General features: G+C 44.3%; 1 protein-coding gene across 1 annotated transcript in view; it reads left to right on the top strand.

Annotated features, from left to right (window-relative positions):
- The window catches only part of MARCHF10 (membrane associated ring-CH-type finger 10), an 80719-nt gene that overhangs the window by 8734 nt on the left and 49474 nt on the right, over window positions 1-22511 (top strand). Inside the window, exon 3 of the mRNA XM_019802609.2 lies at window positions 7833-7952. Within this exon, the coding sequence (XP_019658168.1) occupies window positions 7833-7952 (120 nt within the window). The remainder of the gene's footprint in view (window positions 1-7832; window positions 7953-22511) is intronic.

Raw genomic sequence — 22511 nt, 5'->3', positions numbered from 1 at the left:
ATGCCTCTGCCACCTGACCCTCATTTGGAAATGCTTGTTTGAAATTGTCTGCAGAACAAGCACGTAAGAAAATCAGTCTTATTATTTGATGGTCTCTGCTGAAGAAAATCACACAGCTGTGTGGCCTGAAGTCACCGGGGCTTTATTTTTCTGATTTCCTTGGACTTTGAACACTGCCCTTATTAATAAGGATACTTTCAACACTCTCCTTATAAATAACAATGCATATCAAGTGCCTACAATGTCCTAAACAATGTCCCTTCTCTCCCAGATTTCTTATTCTGGAATTGAGAAACAAACAATACACACAAGTAAATAAATATGTAAGGTAGCTTTGATTGCTGAAAAATACGAGGCAAACAGAGGTAACCGGCTGGGGGGTGATGCTCCCTTACACAGGTAGGGAAGCCTCTTTGGGGAAGTAACATCTGGTTGTAGAGGTAAAAGATGGGAAAGAGCAGGCCAGAGCATCCTGAGCAGAAGGGAAGCAAGTGCAAAGGTCCTGAGGCAGGAACTAACTTGGAGCCCTGGAAGAAACAAAAGAAGGCCAGAGTGGCTGAAACACATTGATCAAGGGAGAATGTGGCACATGACAAGGTAGGAGAGATAAATGGGCCAGATCATGTCGAATCTCTCAGGACAAAGTTTGGTGTTTGGAGTTTATTCTTAGGGAGAATTATTGGAATGATTTTAAGTGGGGTAGCGGCATGATCCTATTTACAGTGTTTAAAGATCACTCTTGCTGCTGTATAGGACAGAAAGGAAAGGAGCTAGGGAAGCAGCAGAAAAACTTGGTAAGGAAATAGAAACTTAAGAGAGAAATGATGGTTGCTCGGACCCAGGGGGTAGCAGTGGAGGTGGTGAGACCCAGGGGGTAGCAGTGGAGGTGGTGAGAGGTGGCCCAACCCAGGAAACAGAAGCAGAACTGACATCATGCCGATATAAGGAGAGGCGGAGTGAGGGAGAGAAAGGAGTGAAGGTTGACTCACGTCAACATGCTTACTCGTCCATCAGCTCCCTCTGTCATCATTGGTTTTCAACTTTCCTACTTATTTCAGACCTGCAGTCCCCACACTCTCAACAAAGAACTTCTCTTCCTGTTTAATACACACAGGAAACAAAGCACAGGACCCAAGGCCATCAGGTGGGAAGCCTCACCACTCCTCCCCTTCCATTCCAGGCTGCACACCCATCCAGGCCTCAAGTCCCCAGGGGGAAGCGACATTCTCTTGGCCCACACCCCGTTGTGTCTAGCCCCTCTCCATCCAGGGACTTGTCGTCTGTATCTTTGACATTTCCTTCCTTCTAATTGGCTCAGCCTACAAACATGCTCAAGTCCCTCCTATCCTGAGAGCAAAAGAACAAAGCTGCAGGACACGCAGTCCTTCTCTGGCCACAGCCCTGGCACTGTCCCCAAGATGTCCCCAACCTGCTACTTTTCTATATCCATTCTCCCCACCCCCGTTCATTCCTAACCCGCTGCAGCCTGGCTGTCCCCTCCCCTCCCCTGAAGTCGTTCTAAGGTCAGAGGTCAAATTTAAGGGACATCTTTTTGGTCTTTGTTTTCTGAAGCTTTATCTACATTTGACACTATTACTCCTTCCTTCTCAAAACATTACTCTTTTGGCTTTCTGACAGCACACACTGCTGATTTTCCTTCTGTTTCTCTCAAGTTCTTCTCCCTGCCCCATACATGTTAATTCCCCTGGTTTCCAGCAGCCTAGCTTTCTTCCAACTCACAAGGTCTCTGTGACCCATCTCCTCCCTCTCACGTTTTTCACCATCAGTCATAGACTAATGGCCTGTAATCCTGAGTCTCCCCAAAGTGTGGCACTCACATGCACACCTGCTTGTTGGCCATTTCCATCTGGATGTTACGGAGGCACTTCAGCATGTCCACCTCTGCTGTCCTCCTCTGTATGTAAGCCTTCCTTGACTCCTTTCTCTCCCTCACCACCCACATCCCATGTGTTACCAAGTCCTGCCACCGTCACCTAAAAGCTCATGAACTTGTACCTTCCTTTCATCCCATCACCACCACCCTGGTGCCCACCTCTGTGGTTTCTCTCCAAGAGCATTACAATGTCCTTATTACCAGTCTCCTTGCCTCCAACCTTGGCATCCTTCAGATTGCTTTTTTGAAATTTATCTGAAATGGGAACTTGACGATGCAGTTGGAATGTATGAAACCCTCGAGTTGTTCCGCCTCACTTGGAGGCAGGTCCAAGACCCAAGAACCACAGCCAGAGTAGCCTAAATCTTTACTGCTTCTCTGACCTGTACTTCCCCCTTCTTCACTCCCTTGACAAGGGTGGTAAAGACTGCTGTTTGAATCTAGAACTAAATGGAACCTCTGTACTCCCACCACACCCTTCTTTTAAAAACCACTTTATTGAGGTATAATTCACATATCATAAAATTCACCTGTCTTAAGTGTATAATTTAATGACTTGCTGTAAATTTACCAAATCTGCAGCCATCACCATCATCTGGCTTTAGAACATTTCCATCACTCCAATGCCAAAACACCCTTTCATACCTCTTTCACGTTTCTTATGAAATTGTATTGAAATTGTCTTCTGGGTGACTTCCCCTCAATCTGGACCTCAGCTTCTTAGGGCAGGGATGGAGTCTTACTCTTCTGTGTTGAACTGAATGTCCTGCCGTTGATGTGAGCCAGCATTACCTAACTTGACCACCAACTCTGTTTATCAGTCTTAGATTCAGCTGACTTGTAACTATTTCTCAAGGTCAAGTCCACCCTCATTGAGCATTTTCAAAACCACTCACCACAAAGTCCGCAAAAAATAAATATGGTTGTCTTTAATATGTTCTGAGTATTGTTGAATTAAAGATATAGCAACCCACAGAAACGACTTTGAAGGGAACAGTGGTGAGCTATTTGTATGATTTAGTCTCTCCCTTGTCTTGTTCCAGAAAGGATTTAAAGTAGGGGTTTAAGAATCAATCGCATGACCTTAATAACCCCTCAGTAACTTGGTCCATATATGGCCTGTGTGTATCTAGATAATTTACTAAGGTAAACTTCTCATCGGGTTGATATTGAAACCCTGGTTCATCAATGAGTTTGGCCCAAGGAATCCCTCTCAGTGCAGCAACTGCCTGGACACTAGGGACTCCCCATTTCAGGGTGTACAAATAGTGTAAGACCTAATAACTAGATAGGACCCCTAAATCATATACATATGCCACAGATTCCTTCCTGTGCTTCACTTGCCTTTAATGAACTGGCTCAAATTGAAGCCCTTACATACTCCTGTGTACACTATTCCTGCAACATCCTAAAATATGCTAAGGGTTGGTACGCACCAAATTAGCAGTGCCTTTACAGGTCTGTGTGCCGGCACCAGGAGAGGTGGCTTAAACCCACCCTGAGTTATTTTGATGCTGCTCCTTTCAGTGGTTGGGTGGGACCCTTTTGAAAAAACAAGAGGAAATAAACATCTATTTGGCATATTACATGCTATTTCAGAATCTGGTAGCTAGTACATAATTACATGCCATCTCAGGATTTGGCTCTGTTTCTTCAAGGGTGTTCACACTGCACAGATTTTTTTTGCTTCCTTCTTTTGGTCAAATGTGTTTATGTAACTCGAGGCAGAATTTAGCCATTAATGTCTACTGAAAGCTGGAGAGAAAGATTACACTTGGCATTTCAGAATGATATTCCGTAATCTATCAAATGTGTTCGGATGGGTTTCATTTCCTGTCATTTATTCATCCTGATCTTTCAAGGACTGAGCAAACAACTGCACATGATGCTATAAACTTGTTCAAGGACATGATAGGTGACAATGCCAGGTAGTGGGGGCTTGGGGACCATCCACTCAGGGGGTTGAGGGAGTAGAGAAAATTCAGCTTCCCCTCCCACTGGAGCCAGGGGGGCGTTCTCTGCTCACCTCTGAGGTACGTGCTTCTGTCCTCTCCACAAACAGAAAAGAAGAAGAAACTCATTTGAGGGGAATAGCGTGTCAAATTGAAACTAATGAACTTGAATAATGCCACCAGCGGTAATTAAACCCCCCAACTCCGGGTTATGCATGTTAGATCATAAGAACAACAGAAAAGTACCAACCGAAGCAATGGCAAGTCCCACTTCTCCTAACGCTTGGAGGCTTTGAGCAACCTTGGCAGAGGCCACGGAGCTCGGGAGGCAGGGATGCATTTTGGTGGGGGCGGGGGTGGTTCATACTGGAACCGTGAGGCCAGGGAAGTGTCCCTATGGTCCTGTGGTCCAGGGTTTCTTAAGACACCAGGAGCCCAGATGAGGACTTGAAGGTGGGACTGATAATCAAATAAGCATAAGAAACTGAGGCGTCCCCCGCCCCCACCCCCACACTGTGGATTCAGAAAACTGTAACACTGAAGAAAAAGCAGTTTATGAGGTACCCGGACTGACTGAGGGCGGGATCTCCTCAGTTGTCTGGTGGGGGAACTGCAGGCCTAGGAAACAGACCTCTGCCTCCAGGGCACAAAAACAAGGATAAAGCTCAGGCCCAGACAGAAAGATTCTTTCTTCTTCCCTGACCAGGATCAGAGTCCTGTGATTTGGCAAAGGCTGGCTTTAGAAATAGACGTAAAGCAAGCAATGGGATCAGAAACAACAATTAAAGCCTAATGATGATAATGACGGTGATGATGGCAATGATGGCAGTGATGAGTGCCTTTCACTGAACACTCGCCAGGAGCCAGTCACTCTGCTGAGCGTCCTGCCAACAGGGCCCCAGGCTCCCCGGCAATCTGGCGGCACAGGGCATCTCCCTCTTACAGATGAGGGAAGCAAGAATCAATGGAGTTAGTCAGCCTGCCCAAGGTCACGTTGCGAGAAAGTGGCAGAGCTGGGGTTTGTCATGTTTACCCGTATTGAGTTACAGTGAGTCACAGAACCCACGTCATCCCCCACAGGCATATATGCACATTCTGTGTTCTGCCCCCACAGTGGGAGCTTGTGCTCTGTAGGCAGCCTGACTGCGTGCCTGTAGTCAGAGGGGTGTGCTGGGGGGAGGAATGCCACAGGAGGAGTGAAGGGGGAAGCCTCCCCAGCTCAAGGAGGAAATAAGGAGTTACCTGAAGCCTTCAATTTTAAGACTGCCCTTAGCCAATTCCATCACATGAACAGAAACTTATTTATAGCAGTCTAGCTCCAGACATGTGGAACTGAAAGGGGAATATTTTAAAATTTCCAGGGGAAGGGGAGCCCCTGATGATCATGAGTTACAATGCTTCAGTTCCCCCTCCCCATCCTATGGATTTCACACACTGCCCTGTCACTCCAGGACCCCCAAAGTGGAAACAATATCAGCATCAAAAATGGCAAAAAAACCCCAAACAAACAACTTACAAATAACAAGAAAACTAGCCCCTGGAGGATGAGAAGCCGTTACGGCTAGGTTCTTGCTATTTCTAGGACTGGAAGTCTGGACTTGCCTCTACCCTATGTTCCTTCAACTGGGCAAAGCTATCACTTCAAGAGGACCGTTGTTTGATTTACGCAGAAAGATTGCTTAGCTGCATCAAGATAAAAATTACCTACCTGACGCCGGTTTGTTCGCGGGCTCCTCTAAGAGAGGAGGAGGCATGAGGAACCAGAGGGGAAATTTTTTTTTTCTCGACACTGCAAACCATTCTACTCCTCCTCCCCTTTTGGTAAAGAAATATTTAAGTTGCATGCATTCTTGGAGAGAATTTTCAAAAAACACTCAACCCACAAGAATTCTGTTCATCCCACAAAATCTGCCTTGGTCCTGCGTGCATTTGCTAACACTGTCCTCCACTTTGAGCCTATCAGCATTTGCTGCTTGCGCCTGTAATCCCAGTCGGTTAGGATAACACAGACATCTGCCGCTCCAGGAAACAACACTCCGAGCCAGGGCTCCTCCCAAACGGGCTCCAATCTGAAGTCATTGGAAAAGGAATGGAAAAGAAGAGGCCCATCCTTACTTGAACGTCATTAAACTCTCTGGCTCACTCTCTTCAGGTTTACTTTGGTTTATTTTCTTACTCAGTGTTTAACTTATTTATCATAGCTAACTGTCCAGTACTTTGGGGGGTTTTCTTGCTCAAATTATTTATTAAAACAGACACTGCCAGGGCACCTGGGTGGCTCAGTCAGTTGAGCATCTGACTCTTGATTTTGGCACAGATTGTGGCCTCAGGGTCTTGGGATGGAGCCCCGTGTTGGGCTCCACGGAGCTCAGCGGGGAGTCTGCTTGAGATTCTCTCTCCCTCTGCTCCTCCACTGCCCTCCCAAATAATTAATAATAAAAAAAAAAAACACTGCCCAGGATTTATTAAAATGGCTTGCTATCTATATAGCATAGTTTTTGAAAATAAGATTAACAGTGAAACAGGAAGAAAAGGGGGGGGCAACCATTTTGGATTGCTCTCCCTTTCCAAATAAGGCACGGTGGACCCATACTTTTCGGCAGGATTCCACTTGCTGCAGGTACCACCTGGCCGCTGTGCATGAGCCCTGAGGTCAGGGCTTCACCAGCAGCGCGGCTGTGAGGCACAGTGTAAAGTGTAACCAGCTCGCTGCTCCCTATTCCAAGTGGTAAATGTTTTGTTAATATCAGGTCATTTCTATTTTTAACTGCGTAGCATAATATTAGGCTTTCCCAGAGGCATGAAATTCTGGCAAGTCCTTCCACATCAAGGAAGGAGATGCATTTTCTAACAAAGGGGAAAAATGCAGAAGGAATCTTTCCTTTCTCAACCCCGCCAGGAAGGGGAGATGTCAGGCCCTGTTTAGAAACAGTATTGTTGGTCTTTACATTGCACTTCTTTACCATGACAGCGGATAATTTGGCTCTAGCAGCGCAAAGGTGAATTCGGGCACTGAATCTATAGAAATGCTCCAAGAAGTTTTACTATTTTAAACTATTTAAAATATCAGTTGAAACCCCCATAGCACGTGATACCCTTGGGCTTTTTTTCTGTCCTGATCCTGGAGAAGAAATATATGGGTACTAGATTTTCTCTTAATTTTGTTTGTTTTTTAAAAAATGGAAAATTTTGTTGGTTATTTTATTTTTATTTTTTTTATCGTTTTGCATTTGGGCACTGATATTTCCCTCTGAAACAATCTGCAGTTCAGTGAACATTAAATGCTAGATGCTGCGGCATTCAAAGATAAGAGGTGGTCCTTACCCTGAGGGTTCTCACTGATCAGCAGGAGACACAGGCTCAAAACAACTAAACACAACAGTTTAAAAAAATTGTATAATTCAAGCTGCGTCCGTATAAAGGAGCAATTAATTTGGCCTGGGGAAGAGGAGCAAGGCAAGGAAAGGAGAGAGATGCCATGTGAGCTGGATCTGAATAGATCTACAGGATTTGCCATCCTGTGAACATCCCACGAAAGGCATTCCAAGTGGAAGGAAGCTCACGCACGTGCTAAAGCTCTCACGTAGGAAAAGTCTTCCCCTGGAACCAGGTGTGATCCAAGAGACCGGAGTAGAGCGGCGACAGAGTGAGGGGGCTCAGAAGAGCAAGGCAGAAGGGGAAGTTAAGGCCATGTATCAAGTACTTCCTGCCTTAAGAAGGTAATTGTTGGGGAAATACTTGTCAAAACACCTCTTGGTATGTTGATTTTAATTTATTAAAGCAGTGACTACTATTTTTGACCTGACATTTTGGGCAAAGGGAAGAGAGAGTGATATCTGGCTGAGCATCTTCACACTTGGTAAAGGTGTTGACGAGCCCTTGGAGATGGACATTATGTATTTCATGCTCCTCGTGATAGGAATTAAGCAGAAAGTTATCGATGCTCATCGCAGACCTAAGCCAAAGACACATTTTTTATTCTGCAGGCTTGTCTGAGACGGCAGGAATACAGAAGAGACCCAAATGAGAAGAAACGAGATCAATTTTGGGGGCCGGAGACAAACTTGCTGAGAACCCGGTTTTCAAGTGGGTCATCTCCCAAACAGGTACTTAGAGCTCTGGGAGATCCCCCTCCTCCTCTTGCTTCTGCGGCTGCTGCTGTGTGTGTGTGTGTGTGTGTGTGTGTGTGTGTGTGTGTGTGCGCGCACACACACACACACCTCACTTAGGAAAAAGCTAACTCAAAAAGGAGGTGTTGAAGAATCCTAAAGGGCAGAGCAGGGAGACACAAGGGCAAGAGCTCCCATCCTGGGTACCGTCCAGGCGGCTCCTTTGCTGTGCAACTGTCCCCCTTCACCCCAGTTGGGCCTCAATCTTCTTTCCTGATGGGCTTGATGGAGATTGTCTCTGGGGCACCATCCAAATCAGAAGTGCTACAGCTCTTTCAAGAGTTGAGGCTAAGATGAATAAGTCAGTCAGAGAAAGACAATAATCATGTGGTTTCACGCATGTGTGGAATATAAGGAATAGCACAGAGGATCGTAGGGACAGGGAGAAAAAACGGAATGGGGAGAAATCAGAGAGGGAGACAAACCATGAGAGAGAGACTCTTGACTCCGGGAAACAATCTGAGGGTTGTGGAAAGGGAGGTGGGTGGGGGGGATGGGGTAACTGGGTGATGGGCATTAAGGAGGGCACATGATGTGATGAGCACTGGGTGTTATATGCAACTAATGAATCATTGAACATTACATCAAAAACTAATGATGTATTATATATTGGCTAATTGAATTTAAATTTAAAAAATGGGAAAAAAAAAGAGTTGAAGCACCGGGCCTTCTAAAGCACAACATCATGTCTCTATCTATGCACCTGCCTCGATGTCTATCTGATCTGTCCATATAACCATAGCCATAAGTTAGATACAAAGATAAATCATATATCTGTATGGGCTTCTAGTCTAACCCACTGCATTGCTTAATCTTGTTTTTAAATAGAGTAAAATGTAGTCATAACTGCATCCTGTAATAACTAGAAATTGTTCAAGTATTTTTGTCTGGATGATAATAAAAAATAATAAGATCAATATGATAGTGATATGATAATGATAATAGTTGTAGTTACCATTATCTGAGTGCTTTCAATGTTCCAGCACTGTGCTAAGCGTTTTATACATATTAGCTTATTTAATTCTCATAAATCTCTGTGTATTTGCCTCATTTTACAGATGAGAAACTGAGCCTTAGAAAAGATAAGAAATTTGACCCAAGACTTCACAGCCAGTGTGTAGTGGAGTCGGGGTTCCTTTCCAGGCAGTCAGTCTAGGGAGGGTGCTCTGAACCACTGAACTATAACATCATAGTTCATGTTTAAGATCTTATCTGAGTACAAATTTTACTTATCCTGTGTAAGCACTAAATACCACAAGCTGCATTCAACACCGTTTGTTAGCATGGTGAATTGATTTAAGATGAGTTACATGCCTTTTATGAATTCTTATTTAATATTTTATGCCTGCAATATACTCTAGAGGACAGACTCTCTCTTTCTGTCAGCGGCGTGGATCCCCGAAATAGATTCTGGATACCTGATATCAATCAAGTTCTCATTGGGATTTCTCCTTTAATCTGGGATGCTCACACTGTGGTTATTTAATGTTCAAAGGATACCTTAAAAACATCAATGATTGATGTTTATGGATGTAGCTGTATCCCTGGGTGAGATCTATACTCCCTATTAAGGAACATGAAATCACACGATAAAATATTCCACCTAGAGTCTGAAGGGGAAAGAGACTCTCTTACAGTATTGGCACCATCGAGAAGAACACGTCGCCTGGGCCGTTCATTCCCTGTTAGTCAAAGACGAAACAGAATGCCTGCTGCTGATTAAACTTAGGGAGTGAGATTAATCCAAAAATTAAATCTAGTTTGGCTAGAACAACACATTTTTAGCATTAAGATAAATTCTCACATTTTTTTGCACGTAGGAACAAAACTCAGGAACAGATAAAAAATGTAACGTAGGGTGAACAGTAGCATGTAGCAGTCTTCCTAGACTGGTGAACAAATGGGTAGCTGGGTTCTTGTATTTTCATGCAAAGACTCACGTGCATAGCTGTGGCCATTTCGAATGGCGATACTCACACATTCGGGATACTCTAGGACTTGAGGTTTCATGCTCCTCCCCACAAACTTTGTTTGGGGGACAGGCTGTTGACAGATTTCTGTAGTTTTCTACTTCATGCTATAAAAATTATTCATTCTTTAAATCATCATTGCAAAAACACTCAGACCGCATCTAAAAAAGGATATGGTTGTACATATAAAAGTAATGATGAAATAAGGACAAAAATATGTGGTCAGATGCACAGAACTGGCCATTTCCCAAGTACAAGAAGAGGATTTTTCACGTTTGCACTCTGTCACTGCACCTCAGTCTGCCAGAGAACCCAAAACAACATGACTTACATAATCTCAATTTTTTTCCAGGTAATGATATCCCAAGGGTTTGGGCCTTGATTATACAAGTGCCTTCAAGGTCACATCTTCTCTATCAAGAAGAGTGAATTTTCCACAGTGAAATTCACCTCTGCTTTGCTCTCTGTATTACTGATATTCTTTGGGGGATATTGGAGGATGTGCCTCTGGACACAAAAACATAGGAAGGGCAGGGGGAGCAAAAATGTCACTGAATGCATCACTCATCAGCCATCTGACTTGTGTGCTCGTAATGTTGATCTCCACCCCTGCTCAGTCCTTCAACTTTTACTTGGTACAAAAGAAGCCAGAGATCCCTCATGAGATAAACCAGATCAGGAACTCTTCAGTCCCCAGGATCGTGGGTTGGTTTGGAGCATTCTCTCCTCCCAGGTTTGGAACCCCACCCAAATGTCAATGAAAATCTGCTTGTTCTTAAACCCTCATAGTTTGGGCCTGCCCTGCTATATTTTGAATCCTGAGGGAATACAGAACTCATCAAACCTCTTTTTATAGGCTCCTCAGTGCCAGGGAGGTCCTGGAGCCAGTCTCCCAGAGGAAGCTGCAAGAATGCAGGCACCTGCCAAAGGAGAACGCAGGCCAGACCAGTCCCAAATTGCAGAGCTCAGTGTGTTGAGTGCCACATCAGTCACTACAGTTGCAAAAGATCAGTGGTCAATGAGAAAAGAGCAGGAGAAAGATACAGTTCAATGCGAAGGGGTAAACCTAACCAAAGCCCTCCTCCATCGGTAAACATTCCCCCTAAGTAATTAATTCTCTTCTAGAGACTCCTGTGGCTGAAAACTCCAAGAAACATGTTGCCTCTGATTTGTAAAGGAGAGTTCATTCTGATTGAGCGGATGGGATGGAAGTGGACTGTTTAATCCACGGGAAGCTTTCCACCGCAGTCACTGCGTGAAGCACCCCCACCAAATTCTGACGCTTCCTTCCTTGACCCAGTCTCAGATTATCACAATTCTGATGAATCTGGAATTAGTGGGACATTTATCATCAAGTAACAGATCCAGTATCAAGCTACATTTCCAGACACCTGCCTAGAGGGGGCAGATCCCCAAGTGCACAGTTAGCGTGCTGGCCATTCCATTATGCGCAATGACCTCACTGCCACCAGTGGCTTTACCGGCACCTTTATTTAGGCAGAGGTCGTGGTACACCTGAATCCAAGATAGAGCAGTAGCCATCAAGCTCGCGCTGCGATGTCCTTTAAAGTGGTACCTCCTAAATACATTTAAGTTAGTGGTGCGGCAAAGTAGAAAGAACGCTTACCATCAAGGGCCATCTCTGTCCCTCATTACAGTGTGAATTCAGACAAACCACTTCTAAGCACTTCAATTTCCCATCAAGGAGATACTTATTATTAATGCTTATCTCGTGGGATCAATGCGAGAACAAGTGAGACGCTTACATTCATACTAACATTAGATTACATTATAAATTGCCTTGGTGTCTGACTAGTCTTACAAATGGTGCTCTAGTAGGTATCAGTGGCAGAGCAGGTTCTGAGGCTTCTAGAATACCTTCTCTTACCTCAGCCCAATCCCAAGCCACATTTCTAAAAGCCAACTTAATTTTAAAAGGCAACTTAATTTAAACCCTTCTCAAAGTTACATACAACCATGTTAACTATTTAATCAGAGTAGAATAAATAGGGAAATACACAGGAGCTCCCCCTAATCAACTAGGAGTTGGGTGATTAGTAGACTAAAAAGCAAAGCAGTCTCTCGATACGAGCAGGAAACCGTGTCCCCAGGACAGCCGCTGGCCTAGAGGGGCCTGCTATAATTGATAGGATATTTCGCCCTCCCAAACCTTCACAGAGAAGAAAGAGGAGCCCTGATTTCCCCATAGAAAATGATGAAAATGATTAGCCCAGGACTTGGGTGGGGGACGGTAACCTTCTATGAAGAGGGACATCATGAGCTTTTCTCATCTTCTATCCTTGCTGGAAGGGACACTGTTCCAAATGCACAAACCTCAAGGACTGAGGACATGTCACTGCATTTACTTCTTCGTCAGCAAAGAAGGTGGAGACCAACCAGCTCTCAGTCTTTCAAGAGTACCGCTTGCTCTGCTGATAGGAACAGGATTATTGTCCTTCACCATCAGCAACCGGCAACTAAACGTTCAGATGCCAGGTCATAAGGACCCAACGTTACATGGGAAGGAGGAAGTAAACCTGACACCAGCAGCAACTGGCTCGTCCCCAGGTCTGGCTCAGTGGGATTTTGACCAGTGAGATCACCTGAGCCTCCCAGAAAGCACGGTGAGCTCAAGTGTGAAGGCGATTACCCAACATAAACATTTTAATTGTTTTGCTCATGATGATCCACACGAACTTTGAAGGTTGAAATAGAAAACAAAGACTCTTCAAGTAACTGCAGTGGCTTAAAAAGTCAGCATATCCATCCATACATGAGGGCAGCAAAAGTCTAGAACTGTGCTGTCCAATAAGGTGGCCACTAGCTGTGTGTGGTTATTTACCTTTCCCTTTAAATTAATTAAAAGAAAATTTTAAATCCAGTTACTTGGTCTCACTAGCCCATTTCACATGCTCAGTAGTCACGTGTGTCCCATAGCTGCCATACTGGACCACAACAGATGTAGGGCATTTCCACCATTGCAGAAAGTTCTATGGGACAGCGCTGCTCCAGACTGTGGCCAAGTTCAGAAAACAAGACAAGAGCCCCTGGGCCAGGAAGGGTTTTGTTTTCCAGAAACTGACCCTGCATAATCCACAATACAGTGCTTTGCATACTGCAGCTCCTTGCAAATGTTAGCTCTCTGACAACGGTGCAGCTGTCCAAAAAGGCTGACTCGATTTGCATTTTGTGTTTTCTGCGACCTCGGTATATTTGCATGCCTCCTTTCATTACCTATTTATTCAGCCTATCCTGCCTGTGAAACCTTCAGCTTCTCCCCTTTCAAACCCCTCTGGGGAGTTGTTCTCCCATTAATCTGTCAATGTCAACCTACCAACACCCTTACCGGTGTCATGAAAGCAGCCACGGCTTAGCACAGGGCATAAGCGTTCCATGACTCACACTTTTAATTTTCCCTAACTTCTGCTTGTCCATTCTCGGATTCCTTGAGGGTTGGGCCTCCCTTCTTTCTGGCTCCAGGCCCGAGTGTGCGGATGAGGCAGGTCACACACGCACACACTGGTTCTAACTGCCGAAAGGCCCCGCCCTGGGAGGCTGTGAGTCATTGTTAGCACCTGGTGTGGTGTTTGTCATAGCCGCCCTCTTGACGGCAGCTCGGATTCTGCACCCTCGAGGTGCACCTGCGCAACACCGCAGCTCTGCACACGACAACTCGAGCTCCAAACGTGCGTCACGGGGAGCGAATGTGCAGCCCACGGTTTGACAAGTGCAGATCTGTGGGAATTCTCATTTGAGTTGGTTTTCCATTTTAGCTGTTGATCTGTTCACCATGCCATGTCCCACAAGCCCTTGTCAAGTCAGACTCAGGATGCTGACTGCATCATCTGTTTCCCTCAAAATGGTTCCTCTTCCTGAATTTATTTCTGCCCAAGTCACAATTCCAGAAATTATCTTGGATTCCTTCTCCTGCTCCTTCTCCCACTTCACAGCAATCAGATACCAAAGCCAGACTGTCTTGTCTCCTTTCTCGTGAATCTGTCCATCAGCATGCCCCTCTACACGGCCATCTTTTTTTTAGCCTGGAAACTGCAGGAGTCATTTCCTTGGACCTCTTGCCTTCACCTCACCCCTTGCAGCCAGTCTTCCAGACTGCAGTAAGAGTGATCCCTCTAGAAGCAAATTGAATCATGTCATTCCTCTGTTAAAAATCCTTTAGTGGATCCCCCTTGTCTTTGGAATCAAGTGTAAATACCTTAGCAAGGTACTCAAGGTCGTTGATGGCCTGACCCTCAACTCTGAGGGCACCTCTTCTGTGAAGTTTCTAGAGCTTCTCCTAGGGATCAGGTGACTTTGTTGTTGTCCCTCCTCTCTATTCCCATAACACCCTCTGGGCTCAAGTCCACCTTGGGATACATCTTCCTATCACCCTCCTCCCTTAGGCTGGAAGGTACTGAAGAGCAGGTGCTGGTCACTGTCATGTTTCCAATGCCCACCACCTAATAGGAGCTCCATGAATGTGTGACGGCTGACAGTTAGAAGAATGTTTTAGGAATGCACACATGTTGAAGTCCTGGTGATGTAGCCGTAACAGCCCAAATAGGAATCCTCATCATGAACGAGAGAAAACAGGAGATGCTGTTACTTGGAGTGGAGTGGTGAATGCTCCCTGATGTTGCTTGCCAGTCCTGAGAGGCAAGTAGTTGAGTGAAGCTGCCGAGGTGCCATGGCCAGTTTGGGCTTGAAGACGAGTCAGTTACAATCAACCACTTGGAAACCTCCACGCTGGGGCTGACCAGAGAGCGACCAGTGAGAGAGAATTCTTCCCCAGGCATACCCCTCTGCAAAGGGACAGATGGCTTCCTCAAAGCCCTGGCTAAGATCCTTTTGTCACAGATAGGCAAGAACACAAGGACATCAGACAGTCTGTGTTGAAGCGTTCTGTGGACAGAGGAAACTCAGAACGGCCCAAAGCTGGCTCAAGACTCAGTTGTACTTTATTAACAGAAGTCATCTTGTTATAAAAACGTGATTTAATGCTCCACCAGAGAACTCACCAGACTGAAGTGGATACTTCTTTGATGATTAGATTATAGATTGATTGGGATACCTGATGAGCACGCCCCTCTGTGGGCAGACCAGGGCGCCGGAGGTCTTCGGCAACACTGACAGAGCCCACGAATGCTAACTGTATGTCGGGCAAAGCCCGCAGCTCTTCATTTCTCCTTCATTTCTGTGCTTTGTCTGAGTTCCACTAGGTAATTTAAAAATAGGCCATGGCAGTAAAATGGGGCAACTGTCAGTTCAAATTGCAGCTGCTTCTAGAATATTGTCCTGCCTTTTTTTAACAGATAAGCAAGACAGCCTCAAGTCAATCCTTCCACTGGGGTGATTCTGCCATGTGGCCGGATGATACAAACCGCAGTTGTTATCCCAGCTCAGTGAAATCGTCAATGCCGAGAATGGGTGGCGTCTGACCCAGAGAGTTCCTTGTGTTAATTGGACTCAGCAGCTCTGAAATTGCACGGGAGAAGACCCTAATAAAGTAGTTTTTCCCCATTTTATGTAATGCTATGCATTTCCGTTTACTACATTTTATTAAAATTCCCTCCTTTAAAAAAAATGGCCCTAATTAATTTTACACCCAAAAAACTTGTTAAAAACCAATTAATATTCCAGCTATCAAAACTTTAAATTTTTTTCAGTTGCAAGCTGTTATTCGGGTGCGGACCTGCATGAGACATGATTTATAACATACAGCATTTCATCCTCAAATTTTCTTTGGTATTGCTTTTGTATTGCTTTATTCATTAAGGAATCATGAACCACTTGCAACCAAGACAGGGTGTTAGGTGCTATGGGGACAGGGCACTAAATAAACCATGCCCCCGCCCCTGGGCAGGTCACAGTGCTGGTGAAATTAGATGTCGCACAAATGCCTGCAGTTCAAGACAGCATCTGGTGAGTGTAAGAAAAAGGCAAAAGGAATCCTGGAGAAGCTTCATAAAGGATGCAGATTTTCCCCCGGATCTTAAGGCACGACAGAATTTGGGGAGCTCGAAGTGGGGGTGAGGCGCTGAGGCAGGCTGAAGAAACAACTGAAGTCAAAGAGATACAGGCACTCTAGGCCGAGAGTGAGCTGTCCGGTCTTCCTGCGGCACAGGACATGTACATCAGACCTCTTTTCAGAGCTCCCCTCCCTGGGGGGCGCCGGTCATATCCCTCCTGCACACTTTCCTTAGGATCAGGAGAGAGGAGGGTGCCCTTCTCTCTCCCAGGTCTGCTCCCAGACCACTGCTCCTCGGGCTTTGATGGAAACACAGGTGCACTAAAGCTTGTGCTGTTTTATTCCACCACCCTCTCTCCCACCCCTCACCCCCATCATCCCTATTGTCTCCCTGCCACTCTCTCTTTTTCACTGAGGACTCTGGCAGTGGCTGGCTCTCTGTTCACCCATCTCCTGGTCTCCTGCCACAATCCTGGAGGACTTCAGCACCCACCTGGACAATCACACCACACCCTGGCTTCTCAGTTCCGGATGCATCTTAAGTGTCCCCCTCCATGACCCTCTGCGACCACCTCCCCATGCCAACGGCACATCCTGGACTGTGACATCAACCAAAACGTCTCCATCTCCAAAATCCACGGATCACACCAGACTTGCAGCTCTCCTGCTCATCCCTTTTTGCTATGACATCTCTTCTAGCTCTTGGGAACCTCTGGTCTATTGGCCCTTTGCTTTCTCGTGGGTCCCCTTACTGACTTCCCCTTCCTAAGCAGCCGAGACTCTGTGCTTAATCCTCTTAATAAGGGGCACCTGGGTGGCTCAGTCAGCTGAGCATCCAGCTCTTGATCTCAGCTCAGGGCTTGATCTCAGTGTTATGCGTTCAAGCCCTGCTTTGGGCTCCATGCTGGGCGTGGAGCCTAGTTTAAAAAAAAAAAATCCCCTTAATAATTCCCTACCCCTTTGTCTTTTTTTCTCATCTCTCTGGCAAAATCCCAGCCATCCGTGGTCTCTGGGTCTCTAGGCTCCTGATAACTGCTGGAGAAAAACCACTCAAATGTGAGACACGGTGCCCACTGAAAGGTCACAGCCACGAAACTCCTGGGACTCCTCAGTCCTGCCCAGTTTCCCCGCTCACCTCTCTCTCCCACTTCGAACCTTCTTCCTTTTGCCCAGTCTTCAGTCCCTCCACTCTTCCACCCCACACCTTAGTGGTCCTCAGACGGAAGCTTCCTCAGCTCACTGCTGCCCTGCCCACCCATTCCCTTCCTTGTGTACCACCCTCTCCTCAGTCCCACCCATTATGGGCCTCTCCACCTACACTCAAGATCCCCGCTCCTTGCTGCCCGCACCCTTATCCATCCGGCTCCCTTTCCCCCGTCTGCATCTCCAGCTGTCCCAGAGCCTTCCCATCAGCATCTAATCATGATCCAAGGTCTCCGACCAAAAAAACAAAACAAAGAAAACAGTTTTTCCTTGATCCCACATCCCCTCCACTTGTTTCTTCTCTTTCACAAAGTTCTCAAAAGAATTATTTACACTGACTGACTCCATTTCCCCACCTCCCACTCACTCCTCAACCCACTCCAATCTGGCTTCCATGCTCGTCATTCCACCGAAATGGCACTTTGTCGAATGACTTCCATGTCTCTGAACGTGGCAGGTCTTTCAGTCCTCACCATGTTTGCCCTCTTGGCAGCCTTGACTGGCTTCCTTAGTCCGTCTTGAAATGCTGCATCCCTGAGCTCCTGCAAAGCCACCTGCTCCTCCAGGGTTCCTCTCTTGTCTCCTCCTCCTCAACCCGGGCTCTGAGTCCCAGGATTCCTTGAGGCTCGGTTCTCTTCTCACTCCATACCTGGGGGGTTTATCCTATTTTTGTATCACAGACCTCTAGGACAGTAGGGTGAACTCTCTAGAGCCTCTTCTCAGAACATTTTCAAATGCATAAAATAATAATACATAGGGCTTCAAAGGAAACCACTTTTATCGAAATAATCAAAATATTTTTTAGAAATCTGTGGTTCAGTAATATATGTGCTTCTTTATTAACACGTTAAATAACAAGTGATGGGCATGAAGAGGTTTTTGAGACATCTGTAACAGATTTAATGAAATGTGAAAATATCTGTGATTGCTATTGGTGACAAAGTCACAGGTACCGCCGATACTGCCATGGTTTGTTGCCTGCATTCAGAAATGAAAGCCATGCTTAGATTTCAGTTGGAGGTTAGTGGAAATAAACATGTAATTTTCCCATCCAAGTTCATGACCCGCCCCCAGGAAGTCCTGCTCTATAAATTCTCCTTAGGTCACCTCCTCAAGACTTTAACTGCCAAAGTCAAGATGCTAACTGCCAATGACTCCCAGATCTCCGTATCCAACCCAGAACTCACTTGTAATCTCCAGAGCTGAATTATTCAACTGTTTCCTCTTTACATCTACTTGGAAGGTTCCACAGGCCCAGTGCTACAGTCTCCGACCTGGCCCTTCACGCTTCCTTTTGTGCGGCATGATCAGAATCTGGCACTTTCTCTCCTCCTTACCCTCATATTCAATTCAGCCACCAAGTCCTTCCCATTTTACTTCCCTAATAGCCTTTTAATCTGTGTTTGCTTCTCTTCTATTGCCTGGTTAGGTTACTGTGGAGACCTCCTAGCCAGTCTTCACTTCTACTCCTCCCCCTAAATCCCTCTTTCCCTACCACAGGTGGAGTGATAGTGACGAGTGGAACCCTGACCCACTTAAACTCCTTCTGTGGCTTTCTGTGACTTTCAGAATAGAAACCAAAATCCGTCATGGAGCCAACAAGGCCCTGCAGGATCTGGCCCTCTGTACTGCTGCATGCACACTGGCTTTGGGTCCTCCTGTGTGCTAGGCTACCTCCTGCTAAGGAACCTTTATACATGCTGTTCCCTCTTCTTACAACACGCACCCTGCCTTCCCACTATGCCGCAGATGTCAGCCCAGGTCACCTCCTCAGGGAGGTTTTTCCAAACTCCCCTCTCCCCCAGTGAGATTCAGACCCTTCTGCCCTATCTTCTATGGTTGTCCATATGCTTTTTTTTTTTTTAACTTAGGACTTGTAATTTTACATTTCTTTAGTGATTATTTGATTAAATGATCTACCTTCCTACCTAGACTGTAAGCTCTGTAAGAGCCAAGTCTTTGTTTTACTCATCATTCCCATATCCCAACATATGTGGCTATATATTGCCTTTTCCATGAAGAATCACCTGTTAGTATAACAGGTCCATTCTAAAGCACCAAGTATGAGACATAGCTTTTAAAATTTATCTCACATTGACTTTCCTATATCGATCATTGATCTCTCATTGTTACCAGTTGATATCATGAAGGAAACATTTTAAATCTAATGAAATGTTTATTATGAGCCATAAAAAGAAAATTGGCAGTGTTCCCACCAAGTACCTAGTTTATCCCGGCAGCCCAGCAATATCTATATATCTATACTACTGCTGCATTTCCTCCCAATATTTTACTCTGAGAGCTTCAAAACATATAGAAGAGTTGACAGAATTGTGTAGTGAATATCCATATACCCACCACCCAGAGTCTACAATTGTTGGCATTTTGCTATATTTGCTTTATTGCATATCATCTACCACTGATCCACCTTGTGTTTTGGTGCATTTCAAACCCAGCTGCAGACATCAGTACTCTGCCCCCCAAAACACTTCAGCATTACATCATTTAGTGTTGAATATTTGTTTATGGCTCTTGTGGTTTTGATTGTTCACATTTTTTTCCCAATTTTTGTTTTAGAGCTAGAAATTACCTGCAGTGAATTGTACAGATTTTAACAGTAATAGTTAATGAGTTTTGACAAATACATGGAACCATGTAACCCAAACCCCCAACAAGTTTTCATCACCCCGTGAAGATTCCTTATGCCCCTTTCTAGACAATTCTTGTGCCTGTCCCCATTCAGAGGGGGCTGCTATTCTGTTTTCCCCATAAATTAGTTTTGCCTTTTCTTGTTCCATTTTTTTTTTTAAAGACTTATTTATTTGAGAGAGAGAGAGCAAGCGAGCAGTGGGGAGATGGAGAGGGAGAGAGAGTCTTAAGTAGACTGCGCTGAGGACAGAGCCCAACGCTGGGCTTGATCTCAAGACCCTGAGATCATGACCTGAGCCAAAACCAAGAGTTGGGTGCTTAACAGACTACATCACCCAGGACCCCTCTTTTTCCATTTTTTAAAAATGGTTTTGAGTTCAACTTTTAAATCATCTCAGACCCTTTTTAGAAATACATTCTAAGTCGATGAGATAAATGAGCCTGTGTAATAATGAAATTAAAATTACATAAGAGTTACAAATCAAAATTACAATCTTCTTCCAAAAAGACAGAGACTTTTTAATAGAATAGTGGGAAAAGTTATGTAGAAACTGGCATTCTCATACACATCTAGAAATGTAAATTGATACCAGTATTTCTGGAAGACAATTTGGGAACAAAAAACTTTAAATCTTTGTGATGCTTTTAATCTAACAATATAAATTCCCACTTTGGGAAACTTGAGGAGATAATTAAAGATGTGTGTAAATCTATAAGAATGTTCATCATAGCACTATTTATTACAGCAAAAAGCTGGAAGTATATGACCAGCAGAAAGAATTATTATAGATCCATCCAGTAATTGAGGAGTATATTCTGCAGACAAAGAGAACTACCAAGAAAGAATGAATTTTGTGTAGTGGGTTTATTCTTAGAGTAATATTTATATTGTAATTCTGATATTATTTCATGTTTACTACAGACTAAAACATAAAAATATTAATATAATTAAGGAATAAAGATGTTAAGTGTAAAAATATAAATATAGATATTTTTAAAGGAAGGGAAAGCTCCATATAGTATTACGTTTTAATTAGAAATATCACTGTGAACTCATGATTTTTTAAATACATATTTTTAATGAATTCTATTGAAAGGATTTAAGGAACAATGCACGCAACTACCAATGAATCCATCTCGCATACAGCTATTAATTCCTCAGTACCATTTTAACTAAAAGGAACCAGAAATTCTTGGATTCCAGGTCTGAGACAGGTAAAATACAAGGTGAAGCTATGATATTTTATTGTACCAGAAAGCAAAGAAGCGCTCAAAGACTAAAGTCAAAAGTCAACTTCAATGAACTCCCACTCACCATTTTTGGCACAATTTAAGCATCAAAGAATGTGATGAGGTAACTGACTAAAATATATTCTTGAGACCACAATGATAATAAATAAATTACACATGTAAATAAAAGAGAAGGGGGGGATTTCTCCTTTAGAGAAGAATGCCAGCTATTAATTATAGAAGAAATGACAGAATTAGAAAAATCATCATTTTGCTACCCCGTATAATTATTAAATCAGGAAAAAGTACATCAAAGATGCTAAAATCGTTGGGTAAAATGTTGTTTATGAATCAGGTAGTCAGTGTCAAAGAATCATCTGTAGATTACCTACTAATTGTAATGGGGGGGGGATGTAACTTCACATCGAAGAAATTTGGTAGTCACCACTCTTCCCTACAGATCAAACAGCATTGTCAAATAGCGTTGTGAGGCACTAATGTGTGATGTTATGAAAAAGGACACCATACCTCCTATAGAATACGCATATACCAAAAACAGTTAACCGGAATTTTATTATGAGGAAACAATCAAATCAGAACCTAGACCTATGAGGCTGGGACTCTTCAAAACAGTAAAAAAAAAACATGAAAAAGCAAAGAAGGCAGAAAACCAAAGACTAAAGGGACATAAAAACTGCATGCAATGCATGTACCGTGATGGGATCATAGATCAAAACGAACAGCTAAAAAGACATTTTTGGACAATTTGAATACGCTCCACGTATCAGACAACGTCATGGAGCTATTACATTGTCTTAGGTAAGATAAATGGTATTGTGGCTTTGTAGGAGAATGTCTATTTTGATAGGAGATGCATGTTTAAGTATTTAGGGGTGAAGTATCATGAAGTCTACTTACTTCGAGATTCTTCAGGGAAAGAATAGAGAGGGAGCGAGCACGTGCACATGAGAGCACACGCGTGCAAATCGACAAGCTAAAGAGCAATGGGTGTTATTTGTACTATTCTTTCAACTCCTCTGTAGACATGACATTCTTCAAAGTAAGACTGAAAAAATGATTAAAAGTGTCTGTTGATGCAATGTATCATTAAGTGAAACCATATATATGGTACAATTCTGTTTTTAAATCATATTCATACATATGCATAAATGTGTGTTAGAGTAGCGTCAGCTGCTGTGACAAAGGGACCAAAAACGTGATGGCTCTGTCAAGACGGAAGTTTAGTTCTTGCGCCTGTGACAGCTCAGGGTGAACCGGATCAGCAGGCCGCTCTCCTCCCCCGGGACTTTCAGAGACAGGCCGATAATGGTTCGGTTGTCTTCAACACACGACTTTCAAAGTTGTTACCTTGCAAGCTGAAGTGCTGAGCCAGACACTGAGGCAGAATGCGCACATCACTCCCACTCCCACCGGCTGGTGAGACTTTCCTCCTGAGTTCACATCGAGTGGCAGGGGAGA

The sequence above is a fragment of the Ailuropoda melanoleuca genome, chromosome 13 (genome assembly GCF_002007445.2).
Source record: "Ailuropoda melanoleuca isolate Jingjing chromosome 13, ASM200744v2, whole genome shotgun sequence".
NCBI lineage: Eukaryota > Metazoa > Chordata > Mammalia > Carnivora > Ursidae > Ailuropoda > Ailuropoda melanoleuca.
Note: the sequence above shows the minus strand (reverse complement) of the source record. Positions and strands in the feature narration are given on the sequence as shown.